Source organism: Indicator indicator, chromosome 4 (assembly GCF_027791375.1).
Source record: "Indicator indicator isolate 239-I01 chromosome 4, UM_Iind_1.1, whole genome shotgun sequence".
Taxonomy (NCBI): domain Eukaryota; kingdom Metazoa; phylum Chordata; class Aves; order Piciformes; family Indicatoridae; genus Indicator; species Indicator indicator.
The window spans coordinates 5798998-5826572 of NC_072013.1; the positions used below are offsets into that span (position 1 = coordinate 5798998).

Sequence of the window (27575 nt, forward strand, 5' to 3'; positions counted from 1 at the left end):
CATGGCTGAAGGCCTTTCCTGGCAACTCGGTGTATGCACGGGTTAAGGCGTGCGGGGCGAGGTGGAAAAGTTGCTGTCGAATTTCACTTTAAGGGACCGGACAGAAAGCAGCAAAATGGATGACTTCCGCTCCATCTTCCTGCTGTCTTTGGCCATGCTGGTCGCCTGCTATGTGGCAGGAATTATCCCCTTGGCAGTTAATTTTTCCGAGGTAAGGCAGCTTCACCAAACTGCTGGTTGGTTGCTAAGGGAGAAAACTAGGTGGAGAGCTTTGCCAGGAGGAGTTCGGGCTGGCCCCTTGCATGTGTGGTAGTGCTGTTAGAGGGAATGTTGCAGTTTAAACAATTTTTAAGGCAGTTGTGAATGTGATGTTAATTTTCACTCATAATCGTGGTGTGAAATTATTTTACAGTATGTATAAAAGTAATTTAAACATGTCAAATTTTAACCAAGTGTCTTAGCTACAGATGAAGTAAAGTCTCTGCAGGTGGCAAAAACACATGATATGAATTAGATATGGTTATTCTTAAAAGCTTGTGTCAGAAACTGCTGAAGTCAGAGTTTTAACTGCTATTATGTGCCAATGGGCTACTCAAGTTAGGGCTTTTATAAACAATTCTACAAATGTTCCCAGAGAAGTTTGGTTCATAACTTTGTATTTTGCTTATGCTGCCCAAAATTAAACTTTAGCTCTTTGATTACAATGTAACTTTAAGATCTGTAACTGTCCCATGTAACTCAACTCATTTTTTAAGAAAAATATCTTTGATACATAACATAGTCCACTCTTCTGGTGAGATCCCACCTGGAGTAATGTGTTCAGCTCTGGGGCCACCAATATGAAAAAGACATAGACCTGTCAGAGTGAGTCCAGAGGTGGACCACAAAGATGATCGGGAAGCTGGAACATCCTTGGAAGTGTTCAAGGGCATGTTGGATGGGGCTTTAAGCAATGTGGTCTAGCAGAAAGCATCCCAGGGGTTGGGAACTACATGATTTTTAGGCTCCCTTTTAACCCAAACCATTCTGTGGTTCTGTGATTCCCACTCTGTAGGAGAGGGAGACTTCTATAGATTTAATGAGCTTCCAAGTGGTGAAGGAGTTAGAAGTAAACATTTGAGTGCTTCTAAGAAATGATTGGTGATGAGGTCATGAGTGTTCCAGTCTTTGGAAGTCTCCTAATGCCCTCTGATGCCTGAGGGGTTTTTCTAAGTTATGACTGTTGTGTCAAGGCATGGTGTAGTGTGATTTTAATTGTTTTGAGGTAGTAGGATCTCTCTTAGTTTTCCTGTTCCTGCTGGGAACAATGCTTCTTTTGGAAAGCAAAGTGATGGAAGAGAGATGTGACTTGTTCCATCAGGTCACAGCGTTGGTTGTAGTTGCCCTTTGGTCTCACCATTTCTGGGAAGCTTTGGGAGCAGTAGACTGTGAGTAGCATGGAAGGAGAGGCTGTTCGTTTTGGTGACGGTATAATTCCACTCAATGGTTTGAAGCATGATAATCTGTTCTGAAGTTTTTGCATAAACATCAGCATAGTTCTGTTTTGCCAGTGCTTCATCTGATGTTTTGGTGGACCTTCCCTTGCACATCTTCAGTGCTGTTTCTACTGCCTTGCTCTTCAAAACTTACTTTTGTCCTGAAGCCTACAAAGAATTTTCTTGTAGATTTGCTGAGAACAGTGCCTAGCACACTAATAGTGTCTTCTTACTTAATTTTGCAATTCCTCATATATGTGCTTGATAGTCACCTGTTGTCTCTGACTTTCAGTCCAGTGTTGCCTGAAGATTTGCTTGGGAACTCTGATTTATTGATACTGATATAGCCCACTCAGTAGGCTCAGAAACCTTTTGGGCTCCCAGTAGCTGGAGGAATACAAATGTGTTGTGGATCCAAAACCATCACTTTTGCATAAACAGTAATCATATCTTTATTAGCCTTTTGTGTGCACACATACACTTGCAGTCCAGTTTATTGTGATATCTCAAATTCTCAGAAATTCTTGAGTCAGTTTTACACTTCCTTTAAATTACATATTTTAGGGATCCACATGCTATGATGGATTAAAAAGGGAATGGAATCTCTGCAAATTACATGCAAGTGCTAGCTAATCCTGGAAGTGTCTAATTAGAAGGTAGAATTGTTTTGTTTTAAATGATTGCTTAGGGCTCTGCAACAAGGGCAATTTCAAACTGAAAGGACTGTTTGGACTGTGCATTCTGTGGCTTGCAAAATGTTTTGCAGTTTTTTTAGTGAGGAAAAATGCCTCTTCTGATCACGTACACTGGTTAAGGAGAACACAAAACAAATGCTTTACATAATATAACCCAGATGCTGGACAGCAGTAAAATTATTCATTAATGTTAATCCATTCCTTCAGATGACTTTTTTTTTTTTTTATGGAACCTGTTGGCTGTGTTTTGATTTCATATTAGTTTCTGTTCTTTTAATTTGATTTGGATGTTCTTGAAAGCATAGAACTCCAGCAAAGCGAAGTATGATTAAACACTGATGGTAAAAAGGTACAGGCTAAGCAGAGCTCCACTTTATTTCTGTATGTGGAAGTACCCATTCATCCTAGTCATAATTTACAGTTGGGCTAATGTTGAGTTGGAAACAACACTATACAAGTTCTTGAGACTGTGTCTTAAGTTGTAGTCTAAATTCAGGTTAAAAAAAAAAAATCATGTTCTAGCAGTTCGAATGTCTTAGTGATGTAACAGGCAGGTGATGGTGGCTAGACTGGGACTGCTTCCTGCTGAAACCAGGTGTGAGTTTTTGACAGGTCCAAGTGAGAGTTTCAATGCTGTGTGCAGATTTAAATCAAATTTTGAACAGTAGAGCAGTTTGCTAATTTGAGGAATTTAAGACTTTTCCCATGCATTTTTTAGCACTATTTACTGTGTTGCTTTTCTTTTTTAACAAGAGACACACAAGTGTTTTATTGTAACTGAAATGGTTTAATTTCTTGGATAAAACAAGATGACTTGTCTGCAATTATTGCTGTATTCATTGTGTGGAAGTATTTTTGTATTGAAAAGGAGATGGAGACTTCTCTTGAAATAGTGTGTATTATTTTTATGGAGCTTTAACATTTACATGTGCTCCGATGAAAGCAAACAGTACTCTGAATTTGCAGCAGTAATAAACCAGTATTATTTCTGATCATTTTTGTGTCTTTAATTTGTGTATAAAAGAGATTACAGTGCTGCAGTATAAGAATCCTTGTAAGATCCTACGTTTTTGCAAAACTACTTCCTGGTATTGAAGATTATCTTTTCATGTAGATTGCCCCTGTGTAACAATTTACCAACTGTAATTGCTATATCTGCCATTATAAAGTGTGTGCTTGTGGAAACTTTAGAGGTGCTTTCATCTCTCAGATTTTTCTCCAGTAATGCTGTAATTGTTTCCTTATGGTCACATTTGGCTTGTTTTCAGACAGTTAATTGTGCATCACCTGACAGCCTCCTATTCTATATGCAAGTGCTGCCTATTTTGGTAAGATTAAGCAATTTGTGTCATGATGGTGCACGAAGGAGAACGGGTGGCATCGTAATGATACCCAGCAAGTGGTTTCCCTCTAGTCAAACACTGATCTCTGCCTGCAGGTCCTCAGTAGTTAGTATTTTGGTAGCTCTCAAACATCTCATTGTGCATAGAAGATGATGGTTCTGCCACAAAGTGCATGCCACGGAGTTGTTACGAGGATCTGAAATCCTGTGTCTGCTACCTGAGATGTGATAAGGGCTTTCAGAGAAATGGTGAGAAACAGGCTGTGCATGCTGTGGTGTTTTAGATTCTATTAGATGTTTATGTAGTTGGATTTTCAGTACATGGCTTTGATGTTAGCCTGTCAATATGGTACTTACAAGCAGGCAAAAAGTAGTAATAAACTGTTCTTCTGTTGGTAAAACAGTATTGAGTTAGTTTGGGAGCAGTGATAGGTGTAAGTATTTTGTCTGAAATTAGAATTCAATTGGGAAGATAACCCTTACTAATTACTTTGTGAAGTCTTCATGTGTGTTTTAACCTTGTAGAAATTCTTCCTGAAATATGAATTAAACTATTATTCCTTACTTTACCATAAAAACATTGTTTATGTATTTATTTTTTTAAGGCTTAATTGCAAACTTGTAATACTTGGGTAACAAATAGATTTTAAAATCTATTTTTTTTTCAGAGTGGAAAGGGCATCATCACAGCCAGTCATCATGGAAAGTGAAATATTGTATATTGCCCTAAATACCTTTACAGTCTTGAACTCCATTTAAAATAGTTCTGGAAGGTTTAGAAATGTTTGTAAAAACAATAAGCAGTGTTCCGTGTTTATGGATCTCCTAATCAAATTAAGAAGAAGAAAAGGTTGATGTGAAATATTTATCAAAAAATCATTTTGAGTAAGCCTTTTACAATTATTTTGGCTTTGGTTCTGTTTGGGGTACAGTCCCTTCAGCCATACTTTGCATCTACCTGAGGGCTGCAAAGTGGTGCAATACTGTAGTTGCAAAACTTTGCCCAAGACCTTATATATATATATATACACACACTTTTTTTTTTTTTTAATGCATGAAACACATCATCAGATCTTTTGGGTAGAAATTTACCTTTCTCATAAATTACTTTTTGGTGCAGTTTTGTGCTTTTTAAGCAAGTTTGTCCTTCAGTGACACCTAAATAAATCCAAGGCCATGGAAGTATGGCAACCCTAAGGACAAGCTTCTGCACAAGAGTAGTGCATTTGGTTTAGCCTGAAATAACCGTTTTTGTCTGTCATGTCACAGTCTTATAACAGCATAGCTTTATTTCCTTTGTGCCTCTAACCCTGTAGGTGAAAGTAGAGCTCATGCTACTTTTTCCTGATATCACCATCTTTTCTTTCTGTAGCCTTTAAACTTTTCTTAGCCCTTTTCTGTGTTACAAACTTAGCTGTTTACACTTGCACTTGACCACTGAATTTGTATCTGTAGATGCATGTACATGATTGTTTCTCTTGTCTTTCTGGCTTTGCTTTGGTAATTTAGTTTTCTTTCTGGTATTTTCTGTTTATATCAGCAATTTTGGAGAACAGGCAACTTGTCTTGTGCTATACCTAGCAGGGATTTTAGGGAACTTGCAAGTTTGAATATGATTTCTAGTAGGAAAGATATATTTCAATACAAACTTGGGATGTAGCTAAAACATAGAGTTGCAAACATGCTTCAAAATTCAGGCACTTCCAACATTTGTTTGCCTCTGCATGCCTTACAGTATGAGGTTCTAGAGAATGAATTAGACCCCAGTGATCATTAGTGCTCACCATAGCAATTTTTGCCATTTTCAGGCATGCCACATGTCATTTCTTATGTGATGTTAACAGTCAAATGGATTGCTTTTAATTTCCTACCTCAGCTGATTGCATCAGACACTGAGTATGTTCACCTTTCAGAAAGTTAATCATTAGAAATATAGGACTCTGCAAACAGGGCTCTTGAAAAAAATCAGCAAGAGGTTTTGTGGATCATTCTCTGTTTCCTTCCTCCCCCAACCCCAGCCTCTGTTAATGAAGGAGAGTAAAGAAAGCATTTTCATTCTTAAAGATGATGCTTGTTTTGTACTTGGTTGCAGGAGAAATTAAAGTTGGTGACTGTTCTGGGTGCTGGGCTGCTGTGTGGAACTGCTTTAGCTGTCATTGTGCCAGAAGGAGTACATGCACTTTATGAAGACGTTCTGGAGGGTAAGAACCAAACCCAGATGGCCTTGCTGAAGATAACTTGGGTCATGTATGGGGGCTTGTTTCTAGAGCTTTTACCATGAGATTGGTGGAAGGGTTTCACAGCGTCATGGCGCAAAACCATCACAGAATCACAAAACTTCCATGGGCATGATACTTCATGTTTATGTGATTTGACAGAGGAATGTGATCAGGCTGTGCATTGATGACTCTTCCTGGGTGATCCAGTCATTTGTGGGTCCAGGTACTGTACTGTACATGGGACCTCAGTCTTTTATGACAAGTTATGCCTAGTGTTCCTTATTCTGGGAAGAGTTAGTTTAACTTCCACTGGAATCTCAAAGGAGGTATAACAATGCCTTTGGCAGAGAATGGAATTGTGAACTATTTGCTGTTGCTTTTTGTAGTTTAGATTGCTTCTCATTAAAGCAATCACAGGAGGTGTTTTATAGATCTATACTTTTGCTCATAAGAATTTATTCTTTTGAAGCCGAAGAGCATCTTGGAATTAAGTTACCTGAAAATTGTGGTTATATGGGGCTAATTCACAGTATAGGAAGCATTTCTTGGGTGGTGGTGTCCATTACACATACATGATGGCTTGTGGTTCAAAATGCAGGCATCCACTTCCAGTCTGCTGTTGCTGATCCTCGGAACTTCACAGCCTCTAATGAGTAGCTCAGAGCTAACAGCAATCATGTGTCCTGTAGGGATGTGACTGTGGAGCACATTTTATACCCAAAAGCCCTAGTAAACCTCAATTGGAGTTTAAGACATTATTTTAGGTAGTCAGGGCCCATTACCTCTGTTTGGAGTGCTGTTTTCATTACCAGTATGCTCAGAATCAGAGATTTGTGTGAAGGTCAAGAGCAACAACTTTGTGATTGCAGGGGAGACAGCTATAAAGTTGAGGTTCTAGAGAACTTAGCAAGTGTCTGATGTATTGTTGTTGCTAATCTACAATAGAGAAGTAATTATAATACTTGTAATGCTACCACTTTCCCCCCCCTGTTTCTACACTGTTTTAAATATTGTTTTTGGTAATATGCTTTAATTTTCCTTGGTTTAGTTGCACTGTATTTCTGTTACTCTGCTTAGATTTAAAGTTAACAGAAGATAATATATATAAAATCATCCTTTATCAAGAAGTGAAAGAACCTCTGATTATGCTTTTATACTGTACTGTAATTTGTACACTCTAATGAGCTGTAGTTGTGGGTTGCTCTCCATTCAATTTTAATTCTAAGTAGACTAAAATTTTCTTGTAATGATATGGCTAGCAGTAAATACAATTACTGTGCATGTTTGCTTTTTTTTTTTTTTAACTAAATGGGGCTTGTTCACATAGGAAATCTACAGTCTGCTGTTCAGAGTTATATGCTCTGTAACTGAAAGTTTAGTATCTGGAGAAAAAAGGCAATTCCCAGAAGTGTTTACTTAGGAAAAAAGAATTTATGTGAATGATTTCAGACTCCATTCCTAAACTCACAGTATGGTATCTAAAGCCACTCTGTCTCTTAATATATTTTGTTTTAATTGCAGAGAGGCAAAAATAATTGGTATTATTTTCTTAGAAAAGTAGGATATTCAAGTGCAGTTTAAGATCATGGTAAATAACAGCTTTTGGTGCACAGTTGGTTTTTGGTTTTGCTTGATTTTTTTTTTTTCCCTTTTCTTTTAAAAAATCATCCATTTAAATAATTAAACCTAGAAAGGTGCCTAAAGGAACACTGAGGTATGTTCATATAACTGGGGAGAAATAAACAAGAGAGAGGTCTTTGTTTTCCCAGTTTGGAGTGTAATTTAACTACGATACTGGTTGTTAACCACAGTACATATTTGTGTACAGTACATACATTGATACAAAAGCCATTTACTTCTGTATTTTCCCCCAAGGTACAGAATAAATAACTTACAATTATTTGCATGTAGCAAGTAGCATGTCATGATTTCGATTATTAATTGATCATAACTTATGTAGGCATGTAGTGAAACCTTGGTTTGTGTATTACCAAGGAGAAACTTCTTTACTTGAGGGGGTGCTGGAGAGCTGGTTGCCTAGAGTGACTGTGGGATCTCCTGCTCTGGAGACTTTCAAAACCTGCCTGGACACATTCCTGTGCAACCTGATCTGGGTGTACCTGCACTAGCAGGGGGCTTGGATTAGATGCTCTCCAGAGGTCCTTTTCAACCCCTACCATTTTATGATTCTGTAATTACAAGTAAATAAAATTCCTCTGGCAACTTCAGTCCTTTTGTTGTAACTGGTGAAACAGTATAATCACTTTCAGAAAGACTGCCCTAAGTTACTCACTATTTTTTATAGCTTGAAATAATCCAAAGCAAAGTTAACTTTTTAATATAGGTGGCAGCAATCTTGCGTGGTCTAAAGTTATTGCATTGATCAATCAATGTTTGTGAAATCACTCAAGGGCTACCAAGCAGATTCTGATGTGCTTTGTCTGTAGTAATGGCATTGTGCCAACGTTTTGTATGGTGGGATGGATATACCATTATATCTAATCCAAAAAGAGGTATGATCCAGCAAGAAGGTGGCTTGATAGAGTCACATTTTGATGTTAACGTCTGAAACTTCTGAAGAGTAGTTGTCAACCAAAAGACCTCCCCAAAATAGCAAAAGTTACTTTTGTCATTTGAGCCAGGGGTGGTGGGAAAGCCCTGAGGTTTCACTGTGCTTGGTTTTGTTTGTTGCCATTCTTGTTTTTAATGAAGTTAGGTGCGTGAAAGTTGCACTGTCACTGGTGTGGAAAAAAAAAAAAATCTGTGTTGAACTGTAGTTATTATAATGAACCAAAACATTAATATCTCTAGTTCAAGTAGAATAAATCAGCTTTCCAACACTCAGGGACGACTCCTTCAAAAGCCTTGTCTGCTCTTATACTGAGAAAATATTGCTTGTTCTTAGCCCAGTGAAACAATCTAGTTAATATCCTAGTTTCTTTGAAGTGCTGTATGCTTACCCTGTTAGTCCTCTTACTGCTAAATGTAATAAAGAAGAATGCAATTAAAACCAAGTGATTAATATGTAAAGCTCTGTCATCTTTGCACCCTCCCACTGGCTATCTGTATGCATTGATAAGATCCTCAAGAGCCATCTCTTATGCAGGCTGAGCAGTCCCAGCTCTCTCAGCCTTTTCTTACAGGAGAGATACACCAGTGCTGTAGTCATTTTTGTGCTCTGTCCATGCCTCTCTTGTACTGGACAGCCTAGAACTGGACCCAGCACTCCAGGGGATCAACTTCTTCGACCTGCTGGCAACACTTTTCTAGTGTAGCCCAGGACTCAGCCTTTTTTGCCATGGGGCACGCTGGTAGCTCATGATAAATTTTGTGTCCGTGAGCACTACAAGGTTCTTTTCCATGTAACTGCTTTTGTGATTGTTGTATGATTCAGGTGAGCAGAGTCTGAAACCAAGAGGTCAAATGTTTACTGTGCTCTATATGGTATTTGGGAACTTAATTTAGAATTCCCTATTCCTGATCTTTGCTGATAACCTTACTGGCAGTGTATTTCTGTGTGCTGTTGGCAGAAGGTGGCTTAGAGGTGATTCTTTGCTTATCACCTAGAAACAATACCTAGAATTTTGCTGGAAAATAGTTTATTGAATCTATCTTATATAAATGTACTAAGACAACTCTTGCTAATCTTTGCTGGCTAATACTTTTGAAAAGCTTCGTACTTCTGGATGCTGTTTGCCCTCTGTGTCAGATGGGATTGTGGAAGCAGTAATTTCTTGTGGCCATGAGCAAGGTTAGAGGATCTCATGGATCTGTCCTGGGAGCCACTAGGTCAAAGGCCACTGGAAATGTTAAATGCATGTGCCAGAAAAAACCTTGCTCATTAAGCCTGTGTAAATTCAGAGTGAGGCTGATGTAATTTCTGTTTAAATCAGTGGGAATTTTGTTTGTTGAGTATTTGATGGGCAAATGGCAACCTGTAGAAGTTAGTGAAGTTATATTACATCTGCTCCCTAAAAAGTCATTGTAGTTAGACATGTGTCACTGTACTAACCTGTGAAATAATTTGAAAATATTTTTCAATTATAAACTGTGCACCAAATAAAACATTTTATAGTTTGGAAACTGAATTCAAAACCTACCCAGCTATCTTCTTCCCTATTCTTAGATTTCTAGAGTCATTTGGAGCTCATCTAATTCCAGAGTAGACAAAGTAAATGTCTTGGTGGGAGGCGTGGAATTAAGATATGTTTAGGGAAAAGAAACAACCCCAGGGCTTGGACTCCAGGCTTCTAAGACGGTGCTGACCTTTGTTAGGACAGTGTGCTGACTGTGCAGTTGTAGGCCATATCAATGGGCTGTATCAGTGCTAACTTGTTTAACTAGAGATACAGAATTGAGGAGAAAAAGGGCCATGTCATGTTTCGTCCTTTGTCTCCTGATCTGTTTGCTTGTGTGTTGCAGGGAAGCATCACCCAGCAAACGAGATGCAGCATGTGATAGAGTCTGAGAAGGTAGCGGAAATGCCGGTTGTATCCCAGTATGGCCATGACCATTCCAGGCTGCATGCCTTCATTGGTGTATCCCTTGTCATTGGCTTTGTCTTCATGCTGTTGGTGGATCAGATAGGCAGCTCTCATGTGCATTCTACAGATGGTAAGTAAAGATTCACTTCGGGGAGATTTGCCGATTAACCTTAATTAGTATCACCCATAGGGGATTTCTTTGGCTTTTCAAAAGCCTTCAGGTTAGTCTTATATTTGTTTGTTTTTCTTATTTAATTGTCATATATGCAGGTAAAAATCTACAAAGAACTAATAGTTAGATTTCAGTAAGATTGCAGAAATTACTAGGTGTTAGCTCTGGTATTTTACTGTAACTACACTCCCACACTATTCTGGAACCTCGCTTGCTTCAAAATATTTTCTGCTTAGTCCAAAGATTTCTCAGCTTCATCAGAAGACTCTAAAAATGCAATTGCCTTTGTTTCCTGCCTGCAGCTTCATGCTCAGGCTCTAGCTTGAAACGCACCAAAGGTGTTTTGTCGTCTGGAAAGGTATTTTACTGCCTTTGGCTACTCGTTTTCTCCCATGTAGTCTCCTCTGATGTTGGAATTTGGCCCGTAAAAATCAAGGAATTGGTCTTGAAGGAAAGGTAAAGCACACACACAGAAAGGAGAGGAGATATGTTTTGGCTGGATCCTTGGCAGTTCGCAGTGTAGCTGCACAAATGCTTGTATGGGGTGAGTGTGATGGCACAGATGGGAGACCAGTGCAGGGGCTATGTCACCTGTGTACTGGAGGAGTGCAAACAGAGCCACAGCCATGGCTCGCTGATTTCCAGAGCTGTTCAAAGGAAACGATGGCAGTGAAGATGGCAAGGGGATGGAGGTGAGCAACTGCCAGGAGAATCTTTGGTTTGTATGGGTTTGTGACCCTTTCCTGTGTCTCTGGTCAGAGCTAATACCAGGACTATGGTCTGTGTTAGAGGAACATACTACAAGTTAGAATATTACATAAAGTTTCATCTGGCCTGTACCTCCGTTACAAGACATGTAGCAGTGGTTTTTTTGTAATGCTTTTAAAGCTACTGAAGTAAAACATTGAACAAATGTCTTGTAGTTTTGTTATCTCCCAAGTGGATAAATCTTGCTATGTTTAAACTAGAAAAATTCTACAGAATTTTTCTAGTTAGTTCTGGTCAGTCCAAACCAAATACATTCAGATATTCTTGGCGAATATCTCCTATATGGTATGAGTATACCATTGCCATCATCCCCATGTACCTGATGCAATTGATTGCTCAAATAGCTCCCCTTCATTCAGAAGACCAATCTGGTCAAAGAGAATGAATTTGTTTTTAGCCAGCTCACTTCCCTGATCTGACCCACTGGACAGCTACATGGGTGCCTTGGCATAAAGAGTGGAGAGTTGGCAGACAGGCAGGAGGAAGGCAACAGGACCTGACTTTCTGTTCTGGTGGAGGTGCAGATTTAAAGTAACCAAGTGCAGTTTCAGTCAGCTTGCTGACCACTACTATAGTTAAATAATGGCTCGTCAACTGTTTGGAATTAAACAGGTATTTCTACACTTGTGTAGGGCCTACCTGCCCTGTTCATTGCTGTGATTCTTTGCTACAGCTCCACCACCAATTGCACAACTCATAATGGCAGCTATTACCCTGCTGCCCTGTATAATGAGCTAACCTGAACATGTCCTCAGGCAATTGTCAAAACCATTGCAGTCAAAGCACTGGATCTCAGGCAGCATTGCTTGCATTTCTCCTCTGTGGTGTGTAACATTGGAGGAAGATCTTTGCAACTGCTGCAATGACAAGCAGAATTTATTATTTACAAGGAACTGCCAGAGAACAGAGCAACAAAGACTGCCCCAGAGTGTCACCTGAAGGACCATGCCAACGTTGAGCTATGTGGGCAGAAATCATTCTGACTCCTGGAGCAGCTCTGGGTACTGAGAGTGCAAAACTAGCTTTTCTTCTCCTAGGTAGCACAGAACTTCAGCATTTGGTTTCAGGACATTAAGAAAAACAAATGCTTCTGCCTGAATCAGTCATCCTGTAAACCATAAAGAAGTCTTTGTAGTTTTGGCAGTTGTTTGATGGTAGAACTTCAGGTGGTTTGAAGGTGTTAGGAATCAAACTATTTTACAGTAAATTTAGTGCAGAAATACAAAAGCTGCTAGTTTCTTGATCTAACTGCCTCAGCAGCTGGCAGAGACTTGCAGTAGTAATTTTTTTTTCCTTTCAGCATAATTTATGCATGTGTTCTCTTTATCCTGACTTGCCTTATGACTCTTTCAGATCCAGAAGCTGCAAGATCAGGCAACTCCAAAATCACCACAACACTGGGACTAGTAGTCCACGCTGCAGGTAATGTGGGACCTATTGTTAGCACTTGACAAGGACTTCCTCTACCGTGTGGCTCATCTTTCAGTGTGATGGAAACACTTGAGTTTTGGTTTTGAATTTGTTGTGGTTTTTTTTTTATATAGGGTTTAGGGAAAAAAAAGAAAAATAGAGGGCACGGGAAACTAAGAATCTTCCCCAAGACTTACTGGGAATACATACTCCAGTGGTTAGAATTTTCCATGCAGTTTTATTTGGGTACAGTATTTTCACTCTGTTTTCCCATCAGCAAAGTTGTAGAGTGCTCAGTCCCTCCCTCTTCAGTTCCTTTGACTGCTTTAGCTGTTGAAGTTCAGTAAATGCTAATACATTTAATAAGTAGCATGAAACACCTCTGGGTTTCCTTGTCAGTTGGCCTGTGTTTATCAAAAGTTTAAAAGAATATCTTGTGGAAAATAGGACATTATAGAGTCAAGGGCAAAGATTTGAGTGAAATGCATTTGGACTGACTTGTAAAGGCTGAAAAATTTGTGCATGTGTTGCAGACATAACTTTGACTATGTATGTGTAGTACAAATCTGGTTTTATAATCTCTCCTGCTGAAGGCTGTTGTATAGATGAGTCAAGATGTCTATCTAAAACATATTCCTTCACTAAAACTATGTATATATACTAAGGATTAATGCAGTAGCTATTTCCTATTTCATTTAAAATGGTAGAAAATAGTATTTACAATAGTATTTATATTGGGAAATTAAAGGACAATGATTAAAATTCTTTTAGTGCTTAGAATCTAAAGCAGGATTTAAAATTTAGGCAAGAAGACACTTCTACAGAAGCCTAAAATAAGGGAAATTGTTATCTGGTTCTAATTTGTTAGACTGTGCCAACAGTGAACAGATTCTCTGATTTATATGGTCTTGGGAAATAGGAGACAGCTCCTGTTGAGGGTCATCTGATATCTTGAAATTGATGTGGCTTAACAAAGGAAAGTGAATCACGTGTTGGGTTGGGATTGTTAATGGCGTTTTGAGTAGTGGGACTTCTCAAATCATCATGGTTTTTTTGTAGGGTCAGCTGCTGAGGGGGGGTGGGGCAGCTGAAACTGATGAGGACTAACGGGTGAATGTGCACTCCTCTTTCAGCTGATGGTGTTGCATTGGGTGCAGCAGCTTCTACTTCTCAGACTAGTGTCCAGTTGATAGTGTTTGTTGCAATTATGTTGCACAAGGTAAGTCCTCACCCAGAAAAATCATACTTGTTCTGTAAGGGACTATTAAAGCAGACAGAGGTTACATAAGATCTCAGATTTCCTTAGTGATGCAATATGGAGCTGTGTAGTGGCCATTGAAATGAACACTGACTTTTTCTGAAGCTAGTGTGGTGTTGCTTTTTTTTTTTTGTTTGTTTGCTTGTTTTTAAGAAACCAAACACTGCAGACGCACACACACAAAAGCCAGAAAACCCCACAAATAACAAAAAACCCCAACAACAACAAATTAAACCACAAACAAAAACTTCAGAGAAGCCTCTCTGTGCTAGCTGTAGCACTTTTCTGATGTAGCAAAAGAAACTGTCCTTCTAAGGATGCATAGTAGTATAAGGATGACAAAAAGCCAAAATTACAGAAGTTAATGGAGAGAGAAACTCTAGGCAGAATGTACATTTAAATATTTATAATGATTACACAAACACATGTATCTTAATAGCCAGAACATGAGTTTCCATTAGGTACTGATATTAAGGTAGGACAGTCTGCAGAATTCTATTGATCTGAGTTAACTGCAACATATTAGCGGTCTCCCTGAATTTCTTCCAGCTCAGTGCATTGTACTGTAGGAACTTGTATTTCAGCTTTATCTCTGATTCCTGGGGTTTTTAGAAGGTGTTGTACTACCAGTGAATATTGTTTTTTGCAGGCACCAGCTGCCTTTGGCCTGGTTTCTTTCCTGATGCACGCTGGGCTGGAACGGAATCGAATTAGAAAACACTTGCTGGTGTTTGCATTAGCAGCACCTGTTATGTCGATGGTGACATACTTAGGGCTAAGCAAGGTAGGTCTCTTCGTTTTCTTCTGCCCAACATGGGACCTCATGGTGGAGTTTGGGAAAAGGAATATTGTATGAGTTTCGTAGAGCATAATTCCAAACTCCTTGAAAAGCTTAGCAGAATGGAGATTAATAAAGTTGGTAAAAAGGTAGCAATATGAATATGTGAAACAAAAACTAACCCATGCTGTCCCTTACAGCCAGTGATACAACTCATCTATAGAGGTTTGTTCAGCTTTCTTTGAAGACTGATTTCTGTCTTCTCTCCTTTCTGCTGTTCCCTGCTGAGAATGACTTACTTCTAGGTTGTATCTGACTGCATAACTGAGCAATTATTGCATTCTTATTTTAACATGCAGGTGGAAAATAGTATTTTTTTTCATTTCCTCCACCATTCCAGAATTGATCTTACATGTTCAAAGCCTTTTTCACACTGGCAGGAGTTGAATCCTCAGCTACAACAGCCTTTCTGCCTCTTTAAAGCATAGTCTTGTCTTGCCTCTATACAGCAAATGGCACATGAGTTTATCATCTCTGTCCAAATTAAATGTTTCTGCTTCTCAAAGGCTTTCCTTATGACACTGTGGTATTTCTAACTGCTCTGCTCCATGCTGGCGTCAGACTGCTGTTGCGTGTAAAGAATCTACCATGTAACCTCATGAAACTCAAGGCATGAGAAGGAAGGCTAAGTAATCATCTGGGCTAATCCCTTTACTTGCTGGAAAAGAGTTATACTGATATTACAGTACAGAAAAAAAAAAAAGTTTAGTTTGTAAATAGAAATGAGAATTCGCTGTTTGGGCGTTCTCTTGATGTAGACTCACTAAGAACTGGTTTTGCATTTTGTGCTTCAGAGAAAACAGACTTGGTGAAGTATAAGCATTGTCACAGTGGTTGTATAGTTCCAGAGCAGAAGGCGTATTGCTGCTCTTTGGAAAAATAATTTGAGTACACCAGTGATCTAACATCACACTTGGGTTGGAAGTTGTTAAAGAAACATCTTGAAAGTTACATGAATGGATTTGCATTTCATTATTTTTGGTGTGTAGCATGATCTTAATACTAGAAAGTAAAGAGGTGCTCACTTTTGATCCAGAAGATATATTTCTTTATGAAGCTTATGTAGAAATTCTGGAATAGTTTTGGGTCTTTACTTGTACATGCAAATCATAAAAATGCAATATTAAATGAGTGATCGTTTGGGACTTTTATCTGGTAAATCTTGCTCTGACTAGCAGGGAACCAGGGAGATGGTCAAAGAAGATGCTTTTGTCCACACTGTGAATTTTTTCTGCTGTAAGGGATCCTAGAAGTCTGAACTGATTTAACTAGAATTGAGAAGTGTATTTCTGACCCTGACATCAACTTCAGAATGCCAGTTGCTACACATAAGGTGCAAGACAAACCATTGCCATTGTGAAGGAAGGAGAGTTGATAGAAACCCTGCTCTGTCCAAACACTTAGGGAATATTTCTATTATTGATGGAAAAAAAATTACCGTAATTTTTTCACTCTTTTTTTTTTTTTTTTAATCATTTCAGAGCAGCAAAGAAGCCCTTTCAGAAGTCAATGCCACTGGAGTTGCTATGCTCTTTTCTGCTGGGACTTTTCTTTATGTTGCCACAGTTCATGTCCTCCCAGAAGTGGGAGGAATTGCTCATAGCCACAGACCTGAATCAACTGGAGGGAAAGGACTCAGTCGTCTGGAGGTGGCAGCCCTAGTAGTAGGATGCCTTATTCCTCTAGTTTTGTCCATTGGACACCATCACTGAAGGCTCAGACTTCACCGTTCTCCTCAATCTGAGATGAGCAGTAAAATGTCAGCTGCTCCCTTTATCATTGTCTCTTACACATCATCCACACCATCCACTTCATGGAGTTCAGAGGAAGCCTTGATTGCAAAATGAGGCATACTGGGAAAGTTTTTAGTGCTTCGACAGCTGGACACAAATTCTATGTAACTTTCTTTTCTGAAGACATTTGCTATTTTAATTGTTACTTCTGGCCCTATTTCTCAGGGAAGATGGAATTTGGAGTTTAAGAAAGGTGAGCAGGAAAGAACATCAGTGACTCATCATGAAATTGCAATCACCAAAGTATCCTGCAGTTCAGCTTTCACAGCTGAACAACGGTTGGCTGCCTTGAGAGAGGCTGAAGTCTTTTGAAGTCTTACTAATGAAGAAGGGGGTTCTCCCCCCTCGGTTCTAGAGTGTCCTGACAACATTACTGGTCCTTGTGATGTTTCTCTCTAATTGTATTGCAAAAATGGGCTACACTTGGAACTCTGGACAGCACTGTTATTGTTACAGAAGTGTCATGGATGGGAGAGAAATGATGTAGGCAAAGTGTAGGATTAGAGTAGGAAATCAGCTGGTTAAAAAAGTACAAATGAATTTTGCAGCATATTCCCTTATTTAATACAAAGGAGAGAAGCGAGGAGAGTAGTGTTTGGATGGTTTATGCAGTTGTACATAGGTGTTTTTTTTTTTTTTTTAAAAGGCAGTATTTCCTGAGAGATGGTCTTCTGCCAGGTCAGTAAAGCACAGGCACCAAAAATGTTTTCAGCGGTTAGATAGTGGCTTCTGGCATTACATTACTGCTGCTGTTGAGAGAGACACTCAGTGTCCTTTGAAATCAAGCTCTACTGGGCTCTGAGGAGTAGAAATCTGATGGAGACAGCTGTTGAGGGACCAGGGAACTTTACTAGCTCATAGTCAAACATCTGAACTTCTGAAATCGGTGGTACGGTTGGGTTTTTGATTTTTGGTTTGTATCTGTATTTTTTCTTTTTTTTCCCTTCTTTTTCTTTTTTTCCTCTTTTTTTCTTTTTTTCCTTTTTTCTCTTTTTTTTTTCTTTTTTTCCTTTTTTCTCTTTTTTTTTTCTTTTTTTCCTTTTTTTTTCTTCTTTTTTTTCATTAAATAAAAGGCTAACAAACTAAGATGTTTAGTTAAATATCTATACTGCAGATAAAGTGTTTCTAAAGCGGTTCTGAACAACAACAAACAAAGCCTAAACTGATAGGCTTTCATTGGACCTCTTAGGAATTTTGTGCATTTGCCTCTTGCTGATGAATGTTAGTTTTGGAGAATCTGCTGGAGGGCTTGTTGCCAGCTGCTGATGCCTCTCCCTGCAGAAGAGTGATAAAAGATCCCTCCTTTTCCCAGGCACATCCTTCTCTTGTCAGCCACCATTTCGCTTAAGCAGATCTGTTTTAATTTAATAACTGTAAGTCACTGAAAAGCCAGGAATGCTTGACAGGCACAGACTGAACATAAAATCCTTTCTGTAGGGAAAAGGTTTTTAATGCCATACCCTTTTAAAGCTATACTCTGTCAGCACTTTTTAAAGGTAACGTTGCCAAATATATTTTTCTTTTTATATTTTTTTTTCCTCCCAATGGATTTTCAAGGCTTGAAATCTCTTTAACTGAAGTGCTTCTGGCTTCCACTTGAATGGATGTGTCTGCTTTTCATGCCATTTATTACTGATGCTACACAGGCCATTGTGCTTCTTAACTTCTTTACATTTTTGGCATTATCCTGTTTGTTTGCTAGTTCAATAATGGGTAGGGCCTGACTTTTGGACTAGTGATTGCTTTGTCTGTTAGCTTTGAAACAATGCAAGTGTATCCCTGGATTGAACTTTGTAGTGAACCCCAGGAGTGCTTGTTCATTTGTGTCTTCCTATATAACATTAATGCAAGATTAATAGAAATCATATTTTCCAGTGATGCTATTTGCAGATGAAATTAGTGTATCAGGCTGAAACGAGTTTGTTTGTTTGTTTTTTTCTGCTTTAGACCTTCGAAAGTTAATTCTGTTTTGATTAAGATTAGTGATGTGGGTGAGATCCCTCTCCTACACATTCTTAAACCTTTTTGATTTTTTTTTTTTCACAATATACAGCAGCAACTAGTACAGTGATACAAGTTACTGATGTGTGTGTGATTAAACAGTGTTGTTTACACCAGAGCCCCCAGTGTTCTTCCTGACTTCTCCCTACCTACCTTCTTCTTTGATAATCTCACTATTTTATCTGGCTTAATCTTCCCACAACTGTTTCCAAAAACTGGAGAGTTTGCAATACCTGCAGCAGAAGCAGGAGAAAGCAGGAGTGCAGCACCAGATGCTTACATTGTGTAAAACTGTTAAGATTGGTTTTGTTCATGTTTTTTTAATTTAAACTATCAGCAGTCGCTTGCAGGTGCATCCCATCCCACTGGTTATTCTGGCATGCTGGCTGCTTCAGCCTCTTTTTGTGTATAACAGCAGTAACAGTGCAGGGAGGTGCCTAGGTGAAGTCTCATTCCATGCCTTTTGTTCCAGTGCTGGAGCATGTGGATAGTACCCTCTTCTATGGATCAGTGTGTATGAATGAGGAGGTGGCAGCCAGCCTTTCACTGCCAGCTTAACCTCTGGCCCATCAGCCATGAGAGGTCACGTTGTCTGTCTTTTCTCCTGGTTCTCAGATTGTGTTTCTGATTTCTGAGGGAAGCCACCAGAAATGCTAATATTCAGTTTAATGATTCATAAGTTGTAGAGGCCAAGTTAATAGCAGCAGGTGAGGGATTTTAAATGAAAGCACTGGCAACTTAAAATGGGCACAAATTCTGGTGACCAAATTCTGGTGACACATACTTTTCTTTTGGCACTTAAGTCATAGAAGACTTCTGTGATTTTTTTTTTTTTTTTTTTCCCCTATGCATTTAAGGAGCTAGCATTATTTTCTTTTGGCTGCCTTTCATTTCTCTGCTGAACTATTATTTTCAATTCTGTAGCTGAAACTGCAGTGACTAAGGAAGCCTTTAGTTACATATAAGGAAAATAGAAATTGTAAATGATCAAACCTTTTCAAGTTGTTAGTTCCACGTAGAGGATTATTCTCTTGAAGCAGAGTGTTTTAATGAGTTAAATAAAATGGTCCACTGTATCGTAACCTTTTTTTTTCCACCTATCTCCCCATCTGTCACAGTAAATCCAAGCACTGCATCTAGTCAGGGCCATCTGGTATCATTTTCTACTCCTCAGGGGACCTTGGTGCAGACAGATTCCTTTGTCTCTCTCTGTAGCAGCCATCTCTGCCTTTGTTTTTACTGTGAGGTGGCAGCAGGTATAGCAGGTAACACTTCAACCATGTGCCAGGCATGCCCCCCCCCCCCTTTTCCCTCTCTAGGAAGGCAATCTCTAGGAAATCTAGAAAATCTCTAGGAAATCTATGATTTTTCTCTTCAGCTGTGTTTTTGGGTTACTGATTTCTTAACTGGCAGGAGGAATTGGACTGAAGCTGTCTGTTAATCCCATTGTGTTCAGGTACTTACCCTCCTACCGTTCCCATTCTTCTATTGTTCATTATATAAAGAAGGAAGATGTTTCTTTCTCAGCACCTGAGGACAGATGCAGAAGCTGCACTGACATGAACTGAAGTGAGGATGTCAGAGCTGTCACACCAAGAGAGGAAGTTTTGCTGGTTGTGGCATGTCAGATGGCCAGGTGTAAAACACAGACACCCACTGTTGGCTTCAGAGAGCCATTTCCAGGTGGATTGTGTAAATGGCTAATGTCCAGGAGACCTAGGAAAACTGCTATGTTTATTCAAAAAGTAGTTCAGAGCCTTCAAGGAGCTTCTGACAGTAGCAGATGTGTCCATATGATGTCAGCTCCGTAGAATGCACGAGAGTTGTGGCATAAATGTTTCTGCTGCTCCCTTCCTGTTTGGTGCTGGGACTTGAGAAGAAGAGGAGGGAACTGTACTTTCTGTCTTCTGGGGGAAAGGAGGAGGAGTGGTATGGAGGAGGTTGTGATATGGTGGGAAAGTTTATGATGAATTTCAGATTCTTTATAATTCATTTCAGATTCCTGTTCACCTCAAACTTCTAAAAATAAATTCCTTTTTTTTTTTTCTTGCTGTCCTTTTATTACATTTATTAGCAGCCTTGGCTTTCCAGGGACAAACATTGCGTGGTCATCGCTGTTTACCTGACTCCATGTATTATGGAACTGTAATTTTAATGTCTCTTTTTTTCCAAACCATTTGTACACAAAATCATTCCATGAATGGCTGCCTTATAATTTTTTCCACTTTAATTGTGAACGTTGCATTTTCAATTTGTTTTATTATATTAAATTTTTACTAGGTGCAGTGCTTTGGAGTTGGCTTTTCATTTACTGCCTGGGGGTTTTGTGACAGCTCTGACAAAGAGAAATGACAGTTTCAGTGGGATGCAAGCAGTGCAGACAATACTTGATCTTTTTGTGTAAGTGTATTTGCTGCTTTTCTTCAGGCTTCCAGGTGCTCAGACATTATGAAGTGTGAAACTGAATGGTGGGATGCAGTCTAGCAAGTTGATTTGGACATGGGTATGAATGGGTTTAGACAGATAAATAGAGAAATTATTTGACAGCCCTGCTTGAGGGCATTTGACAGCTTCTGTTGTTGTGTTGCCCTGAAGCTGTCTCTTTCCCCACCTCATCCCCATGGAAATATGTGTGGCTTGTAAGGCAGAGACTGCTTTAGGGGGGGGCCATAAGGAGTTGTAGAAAGCCAGAAGGTGTTCCTTCAGCCTTCTTTTCTCCAGACTGAGCAACCCATTCAGCTATTCCTCACCAGACCTCTTTTCCAGACCTTTCACCAGCTTTGTTGCCCTTCTCTGGAGTGAGGAGTCCGAAAGCGAACACAATAAATCCCTCCGTTACAGGCTGCCCAAACTGTCTCTAAGTACGACTAAAACACACAACTCCAGCCCTGGAACAGCCTCCATATAGAGCTGTTTTTCTTATCTAGAGGTCATATAATCCCTCAGCTCTAAAACTGTGTCTTAAAGAATGTCTTCGAAAAGCCCTTCAAGCTCCACAGCGTGTAAAGGACTGAACCTGCATCTACAGTTGAATGCACAATTCTAAAGGAGACTTTAGGCCATATTTTTGGAATCATAGAATGGATTAGCTTGGAAGAGACCTTAGAGATCATCTGCTCCAACCTCCCCTCCATGGGCAGGGGCACATGTCACATAGATTTGGTTGCTCAAGGCCTTAATCACCCCCAAGGAGGAGGCATCCCTGGGCAGCCTATTCCAGAGTCCCACCACCCTTGTACTGAAGAATTTCTCCATCAGATCCAATCTAAACCTACTCTCCCACAGCTTAAAACCATTCCCTCTTGTGTTGTAACTGGACACCCTTATGAAAAATCCCTCTTCAGCCTTCCTGTAGGATGGTTTCAGGTATTGGAAGGCAGCCATAAGGTGGAGTCTTCTCTAAGGCTGAACAACCCCAGCTCCCTCCAGCCTATCCTCATAGCAGAGGTGTTTCAGGCCGTGGATCATCTTTGTGGCCCTCCTCTGGACTCGCTCCAACAGCTCTGTGTCCTTCTTATAATGGAGATACCACAACTGGAAGCAGTATTTGAGGTGGGGTCTCCCAAGAGCAGAGCAAAGGGGAAGAGCCTCTCTTGATCTGCTGGATACACTCCTCTTGAGCCTAGGATATGAGTTGTCTTCTGGGCTGCATGAACACCATACCAGCTCATGTTGAGCTGTTCCTCCAGCAACACACCCAAGTCTCTTCCTTCAGAGCTGTTCTCAACCCACGTTGCACCCAGCCTGTATTTGTGCCTGGGATTGGCCTGATTCAGATGCAGGACCTTGACGTGATGCAGGACTTTGACTTGTTGAACCTCCTGCAGTTGTCACTGGGCCATTTCTCAAGCCTGCCAGGACCCTTCTGGATGGCATCCCTTCTCTCAACTGTGTCCACCACATCACACAGCTCGGTGTCATCAGCAAACTTGCATGTAAGTGGGCTGAAATTCTGTCACTGGACCTTACAGGATAAAACCATCAGCTGAAGAAATCTGGGCAATGCACATGGTTTGAAGCAATTTCATAGTGAAGCAACCCCTTAAGCAGCATGCAGACAGGTAACTAAAGACTCATCTCCACCTCCCTGAGATGGAGGCTGTTGTGTCAAATTCTTTAATATGTGGTGGGAAGGTGCTATTTGGGTATAGTTTGGAGCACTGATTGCAGAGTAGTGAAGGCTGGAAAGCATTTCTGGAGGTCATCTGATCTAACAGCTCCTGCTGAAACAGGGCCTCCCAGAGCTACTTGCCCTGGGCTAGCCAGGCTTTTGAACAGCTCAAAGGAGGGAGAATCCACAACTTCCCTGGGCAAACTGTGCCAGTGCTTAGTAATGCTTACAGTGGAAAAAAAACGTTCAGAGGGAACTTCTGTGTTTCAGTGCGTGTCCATTGCCCCTTGTCCTGTCACTGCACAGTGCTGACGAGAGCCTGGGTTTATTCTCTGTGCACCCTCCTCCTTTAGGCTGTTTGTGTGCGTTGATGTGATCTCTCCTATGGCTGCCAGCACTTCATAAGTGCTCTTGCTCTCCATACTCTCCAGCTGCCCAGTCAGGAGGAGTGGCTTTTAGATGTAGGTTGTCAGAAAAGAGAAAGGGGAATGCTGCTGTTACAGGACGGTTGATGTATTCATTCCCAAAATTCATGAATCCGTGTAAGAGGAGATGATTTATAAACAATTCATTTAGAAAAAAGTTTGTTTCTCTCCTACAGTTGCTAGCTACAGACATCCTCTCGGTTAAACAGCTATTTCACTAGAGCAAAAAAGCAATCTTCTTAGATAATTAGTTGGTTTTGGTTTTTCTGGTTGCTCACAGGATTTATGTGGTTAGCCAAAAGTGTAGTCTCTTTATACTGGCTTAATTGCAAGAGAACATGATTGATAGGATTCAAACTAGAGAAGAGCAGATTTAGATTGGGTGTTAGGAGCAGGTTCTTTACTATGAATGTGGTGGAACACTGGAGCAGGTTGCCCAGGGAGATGGCTGGGGCCCCATCCCTGGAGATATTCAAAGTGAGTCTCGTCAGGACTCTGGGCAGGCTGATCTAGCTGAGGATGCCCCTGTTGACTGCAGAGGGGGTTGGACTAGATGACCTTCAAGGTCCCTTCCAACCTGGACCATTCTGTGATTCTATATTAAGTCAGTAGGAGAACTAGGTGTTCTTATTGCACCTAGTGCAGGCAGGTTCAAGGCAGTAATGATTTGAAGACAGTGCTTTGCTCTTGGCTTTTTAGACCAGTAACATTTAGTTTCAATGGTGAAGCATTACTCAGTACATGAGCATTCATTAAGTGTGTTTAATAAAACTGTCACCTTCTGATTCATTTACATTACAACAGTTACCAGCAAGATCACAAATATTGAGGAGCTGTTCTACTGCAAACTTCCTGATGATGACTGGGTTTTTTAAGGAAAAAAAAATATTCATCAGCATTTGATCAGAGATTCATTGAAGATGCACTGTCATCTCTTGTTCCAGCTTACAAATGAAGCCATTCTCCCTGTTCAAGAGGGGCAGGGATTTGCTGGAGAGAGTCCAACGGAGAGCTACCAGGATGATTAAGGGACTGGAACATGTGCCCTACGAGGAGAGGCTGAGAGCCCTGGGGATTTTAGTCTGGAGAAGAGAAGGCTGAGAGGGGATCTATACATGTCTGAGGGCTGGGTGTCAAGAGGGAGGGGACAGCCTCTTCTCCATTGCACCCTGTGATAGGACAAGGGGCAATGGATATAAACTACAGCACAGGAGGTTCCACCTCAACATGAGGAGGAACTTCTTCACTGTGCGGATCACAGAGCACTGGAACAGGCTGCCCAGGGAGGTTGTAGTCTCTCCTCTCTGGAGACTTTCAAGACCCATCTGGATGTGTTCCTGGGTGACCTGTGCTAGATTCAATGGTCCTGCTCTAGCAGGGGGGTTGGACTTGATGATCTTTGGAGGTCCCCTCCAACCCCTAATATCCTGTGATCCTATGATTCTACTGATATGCACAAGCCTTATCCAAATATCCCTGAAGGCAGAACTGTATAACTTTCCACACTCTTTATGACATGTCTAGAGATTATGGTGGATAAGGGATTAAGAAAAATGCCTCATTCAAAAAAATTGTAAAACAAATTAAAAGTAAGCTCTATCATGCTGACTGACACCAAAGCTATATGGCATTTAGACGATGTAAAAGAAGAGGTAAAACTACTCTAAAGGGGGGGAAATGCTTGTTCTGGATATGCATGCCCATCCAGTGCCTGAAGTGGTAATTACTTTATGGCATATGATCATCGTTATGTTGGGAGCCTGTGGAAGTTAATGTGCTTCTGCTGTCTGAAGAGTCACTTCAGGTGAGATATTTGTGGTTATCCTGAACTGAGCAGGTGCAGTAAAAATGCTGCTCACAAGCCTTGGTACTAACCTGACTGTTACTGTGGCATCTTCTCATGCTTGCCTCCAGAGGGTGAAGCCACAGGTACAAATCCCTATGTCTTGCTACAGCTCCTGCAGAGAAAGTGATAGCCCTGAATTCTCTGGTCCGTTCTTACAGTCTCCTTGCAACTCTGTCACCAAGCAGAGGAATTTGGTGCCACCCCCTTTACTTTGGCTTATAACCTGAAATGTTTCACTGTGTCTGCTACTCAGCCAAGTAAGCACTGGCATTCAAAACTGCGTCCTTGCATCTGCCTCAGAAAGCAGAGGAATTTGGGGCTAGCCCCTTTAGTCTAGCTTGCAACCTGGAAGAGCCATGAGGATGATTAGGGGACTTGAGCATCTCCCTTATGAAGAAAGACTGAGATCCCTGGGGCTGTTTAGTCTTGAGGAGAGAAGACTGAGAGGGGATTTGATCAATGTCTATCAATATCTGAGGGGTGGGTGTCAGGAGGAGGGGGCCAGGCTCTTTTCGGTGGTTCACAGTGATAAGACAAGGAACAATGAGTTCAAACTTGAACATAAAGGATTTCACCTCAACATGAAGAGAAACTTCTTTCCAGTGAGGGTGACAGAGCACTGGAACAGGCTGCCCAGGGGGGTTGTGGAGTCTCTTTCTCTGGAGAGTTTCAAAACCCACCTGGATGCATTCCTGTGTGGTGCTGCTCTGGCAGGGGCGTTGGACTCGATGATCTCTTGAGGTCCCTTCCAACCTCTGATATACTGTGATACTGTGAATGTTTCACTATGTGTGCTGTTTGGTGGAGGAAGGCCTCTGATTAGAAACAGCATTTGTCTTGGTCAAGCTCCTGCAGCAAAAGTTGCAAATCCTTTATAGAACAGAGGCATTTGGGATTATCTGCTTTGGTTTATAACCTGCAATGTTCCATCTTTTGCACTATTCTTCCAAGTAAGTGCTCTGGTTCAAAACTGCCTGTGTCTTGCTCCAGCTCCTGCAGAGAAAGCAGGAGCCCAGAATTCTCTGTTCCACTCTTTGCATCGTCCTCACAAAGTAGAGGAAAATGGGGTTACCCCCTTTACTTTTGCTTAAAACCTGGAATGTTTCACCATGTATGTTATGTGGCCAAGGCAGGGCTCTGGTTCTAAACTGCGTATGTCTTGCTGCAGCTCCCACAGATGAAGTGGCAGCCCTGAAGTTTCTGTTCTGTTCTTACAGTCTCCTTGCAGCAACCTCACAAAGCAAAGGAATATGGGGCTAGGCCCTTTGCTCAGCAAACAGAAAATCCTTCCACTGCTACTTACTGCCCCAGTATTGCTGGCTCCTGCCCATGTTTCATTCTTTGTCACTCGACAAAAGCAAGTTGCTCTTTCTCTTCTGTCCCTCAATGCAGTCACTGTTGTCAGATCTTTGCACTGCTGCTACAGCACAGCGGCAGGGACCCTGGATCATCCTTGCATGGGAGGTGTGCAGCTTTTCACTGCATGTTTAATAAACAAAGGTGATGTTGTTGGACCCTCCGCTTTTTACCCTTTGTGCAATATAATTTTAGGGAATTTTTTCCATCTTGGGTTTAAGTTGGTTTTTTGGTTTGTTTTGTTGTTGGGTTTGGTTTGGGGTTTTTTTTGTTTGTTTTTGTTTGTTTGTTTTGTGACCATTTTTAGAATGGTCACTAAAGCATTAATACTTGTCTTTAGTGCTGCATTGGTCAAGAGCTGGGAGTCACTGACTGAGAGATGTGTGGCATGTGTACCATGTTGTGGCCTTCTAGCCTCTGAAGGGTATCTACAAGAAAGCTGGTAATGGACTTTTTAGGGTGTCAGGTAATGATAGGACTAGGGGGAATGGAACAAAACTAGAAATGGGTAGATTCAGATTGGATGTTAGGAAGAAATTCTTCACCGTGAAGGTGGTGAGACACTGGAAGAGGTTGCCCAGGGAGGTGGTAGAAGCCCCATCCCTGGAGGTTTTTAAGGCCAGACTGGATGTGGCTTTGTGCAACCTGATCTAGTGTGAGGTGTCCCTGCCCATGGCAGGGGGGTTGGAACTGGATGATCCTTGAGGTCCCTTCCAACTCTGACAATTCTATGATTCTATATCCCTGTTCTTTGATCAGCAATGGCCCTTTAAGGCTGAGCAAGGCATGCGGCATGGAGACTGCCCAGTTCAAATCCAGCAGCCACGTGAACTGTACCCGGGTGGGCAGTGCCTGGCTGGCACAGCAAAAGCCTCCCTGTGGAGCCTGCCTGCTCCACTTTTATTTGGGACTGATGAGAAAAACCTGTCTCCAAGTGAAAGATTCTAGGGGTATGTGTCAGAGAAAGAGATGCCTGACAGTAGAAACGTCTCTCTTGCCCTGATTTCTGCCTTGGATGCTGCAATATTCACTGCAATAACCTTCCAAGCTGTCTCTGGTGCGGAAAGTATTTTGGCTTGAGTGATTGTTGGGAACTTTCTCTCTGAAGAGTTTTTTTGGTTTGGGTTTTTTTTTTGCTTCTTGGTGTTCCTCATCTCTGGTTCTCTTCACCTTCTCCCCCTCCCCACCTTGGGCTGTGTTGTGTGCTGTCTGTAATGCTTCAGGAAGTAATACGTAATGAGGAAATGCTCATTGGCTGTGCATCAGGGACAGAATTATTGACTGAGTGCTGAGCAGCCAAGTTATTGATTCAAACCACAGCCCATTCTCTCCGTCTGCCACTCGCAGTGACTGCCTACATGCTTCTGGTTCATTGCATTTAA

The 27575-nt window shown here is 40.9% G+C and overlaps 1 protein-coding gene across 4 annotated transcripts; it reads left to right on the forward strand.

Moving 5' to 3' along the window:
* The first annotated feature begins 109 nt into the window (after window positions 1-109).
* Window positions 110-27568, forward strand: SLC39A9 (solute carrier family 39 member 9). Of its 4 annotated transcripts, none has more exons than XM_054400339.1 (7): window positions 110-211; window positions 5605-5713; window positions 10154-10345; window positions 12509-12577; window positions 13699-13784; window positions 14473-14607; window positions 16143-16373. In XM_054400339.1, the coding sequence occupies exons 1-7, from the start codon at window positions 116-118 to the stop codon at window positions 16371-16373; spliced, it is 918 nt and encodes a 305-aa protein (XP_054256314.1). In that variant the 5' UTR covers window positions 110-115. The 4 variants fall into 4 exon arrangements, with proteins under 4 accessions (XP_054256314.1, XP_054256313.1, XP_054256311.1 ...); XM_054400338.1 differs by lacking the exon at window positions 16143-16373 and adding an exon at window positions 27541-27568 and having other exon boundaries at window positions 116-211; XM_054400336.1 differs by lacking the exon at window positions 12509-12577 and having other exon boundaries at window positions 116-211.
* Window positions 27569-27575: the final 7 nt, after the last annotated feature.

Coding starts and splice junctions, on each gene's coding strand:
- SLC39A9 (XM_054400339.1), top strand. CDS start 116: ATGGATGACTTCCGCTCCATCTTCCTGCTGTCTTTGGCCATGCTGGTC. Junction 212..5,604: donor TGGCAGTTAATTTTTCCGAG/GTAAGGCAGCTT, acceptor ACTTGGTTGCAG/GAGAAATTAAAGTTGGTGAC. Junction 14,608..16,142: donor CATACTTAGGGCTAAGCAAG/GTAGGTCTCTTC, acceptor TAATCATTTCAG/AGCAGCAAAGAAGCCCTTTC.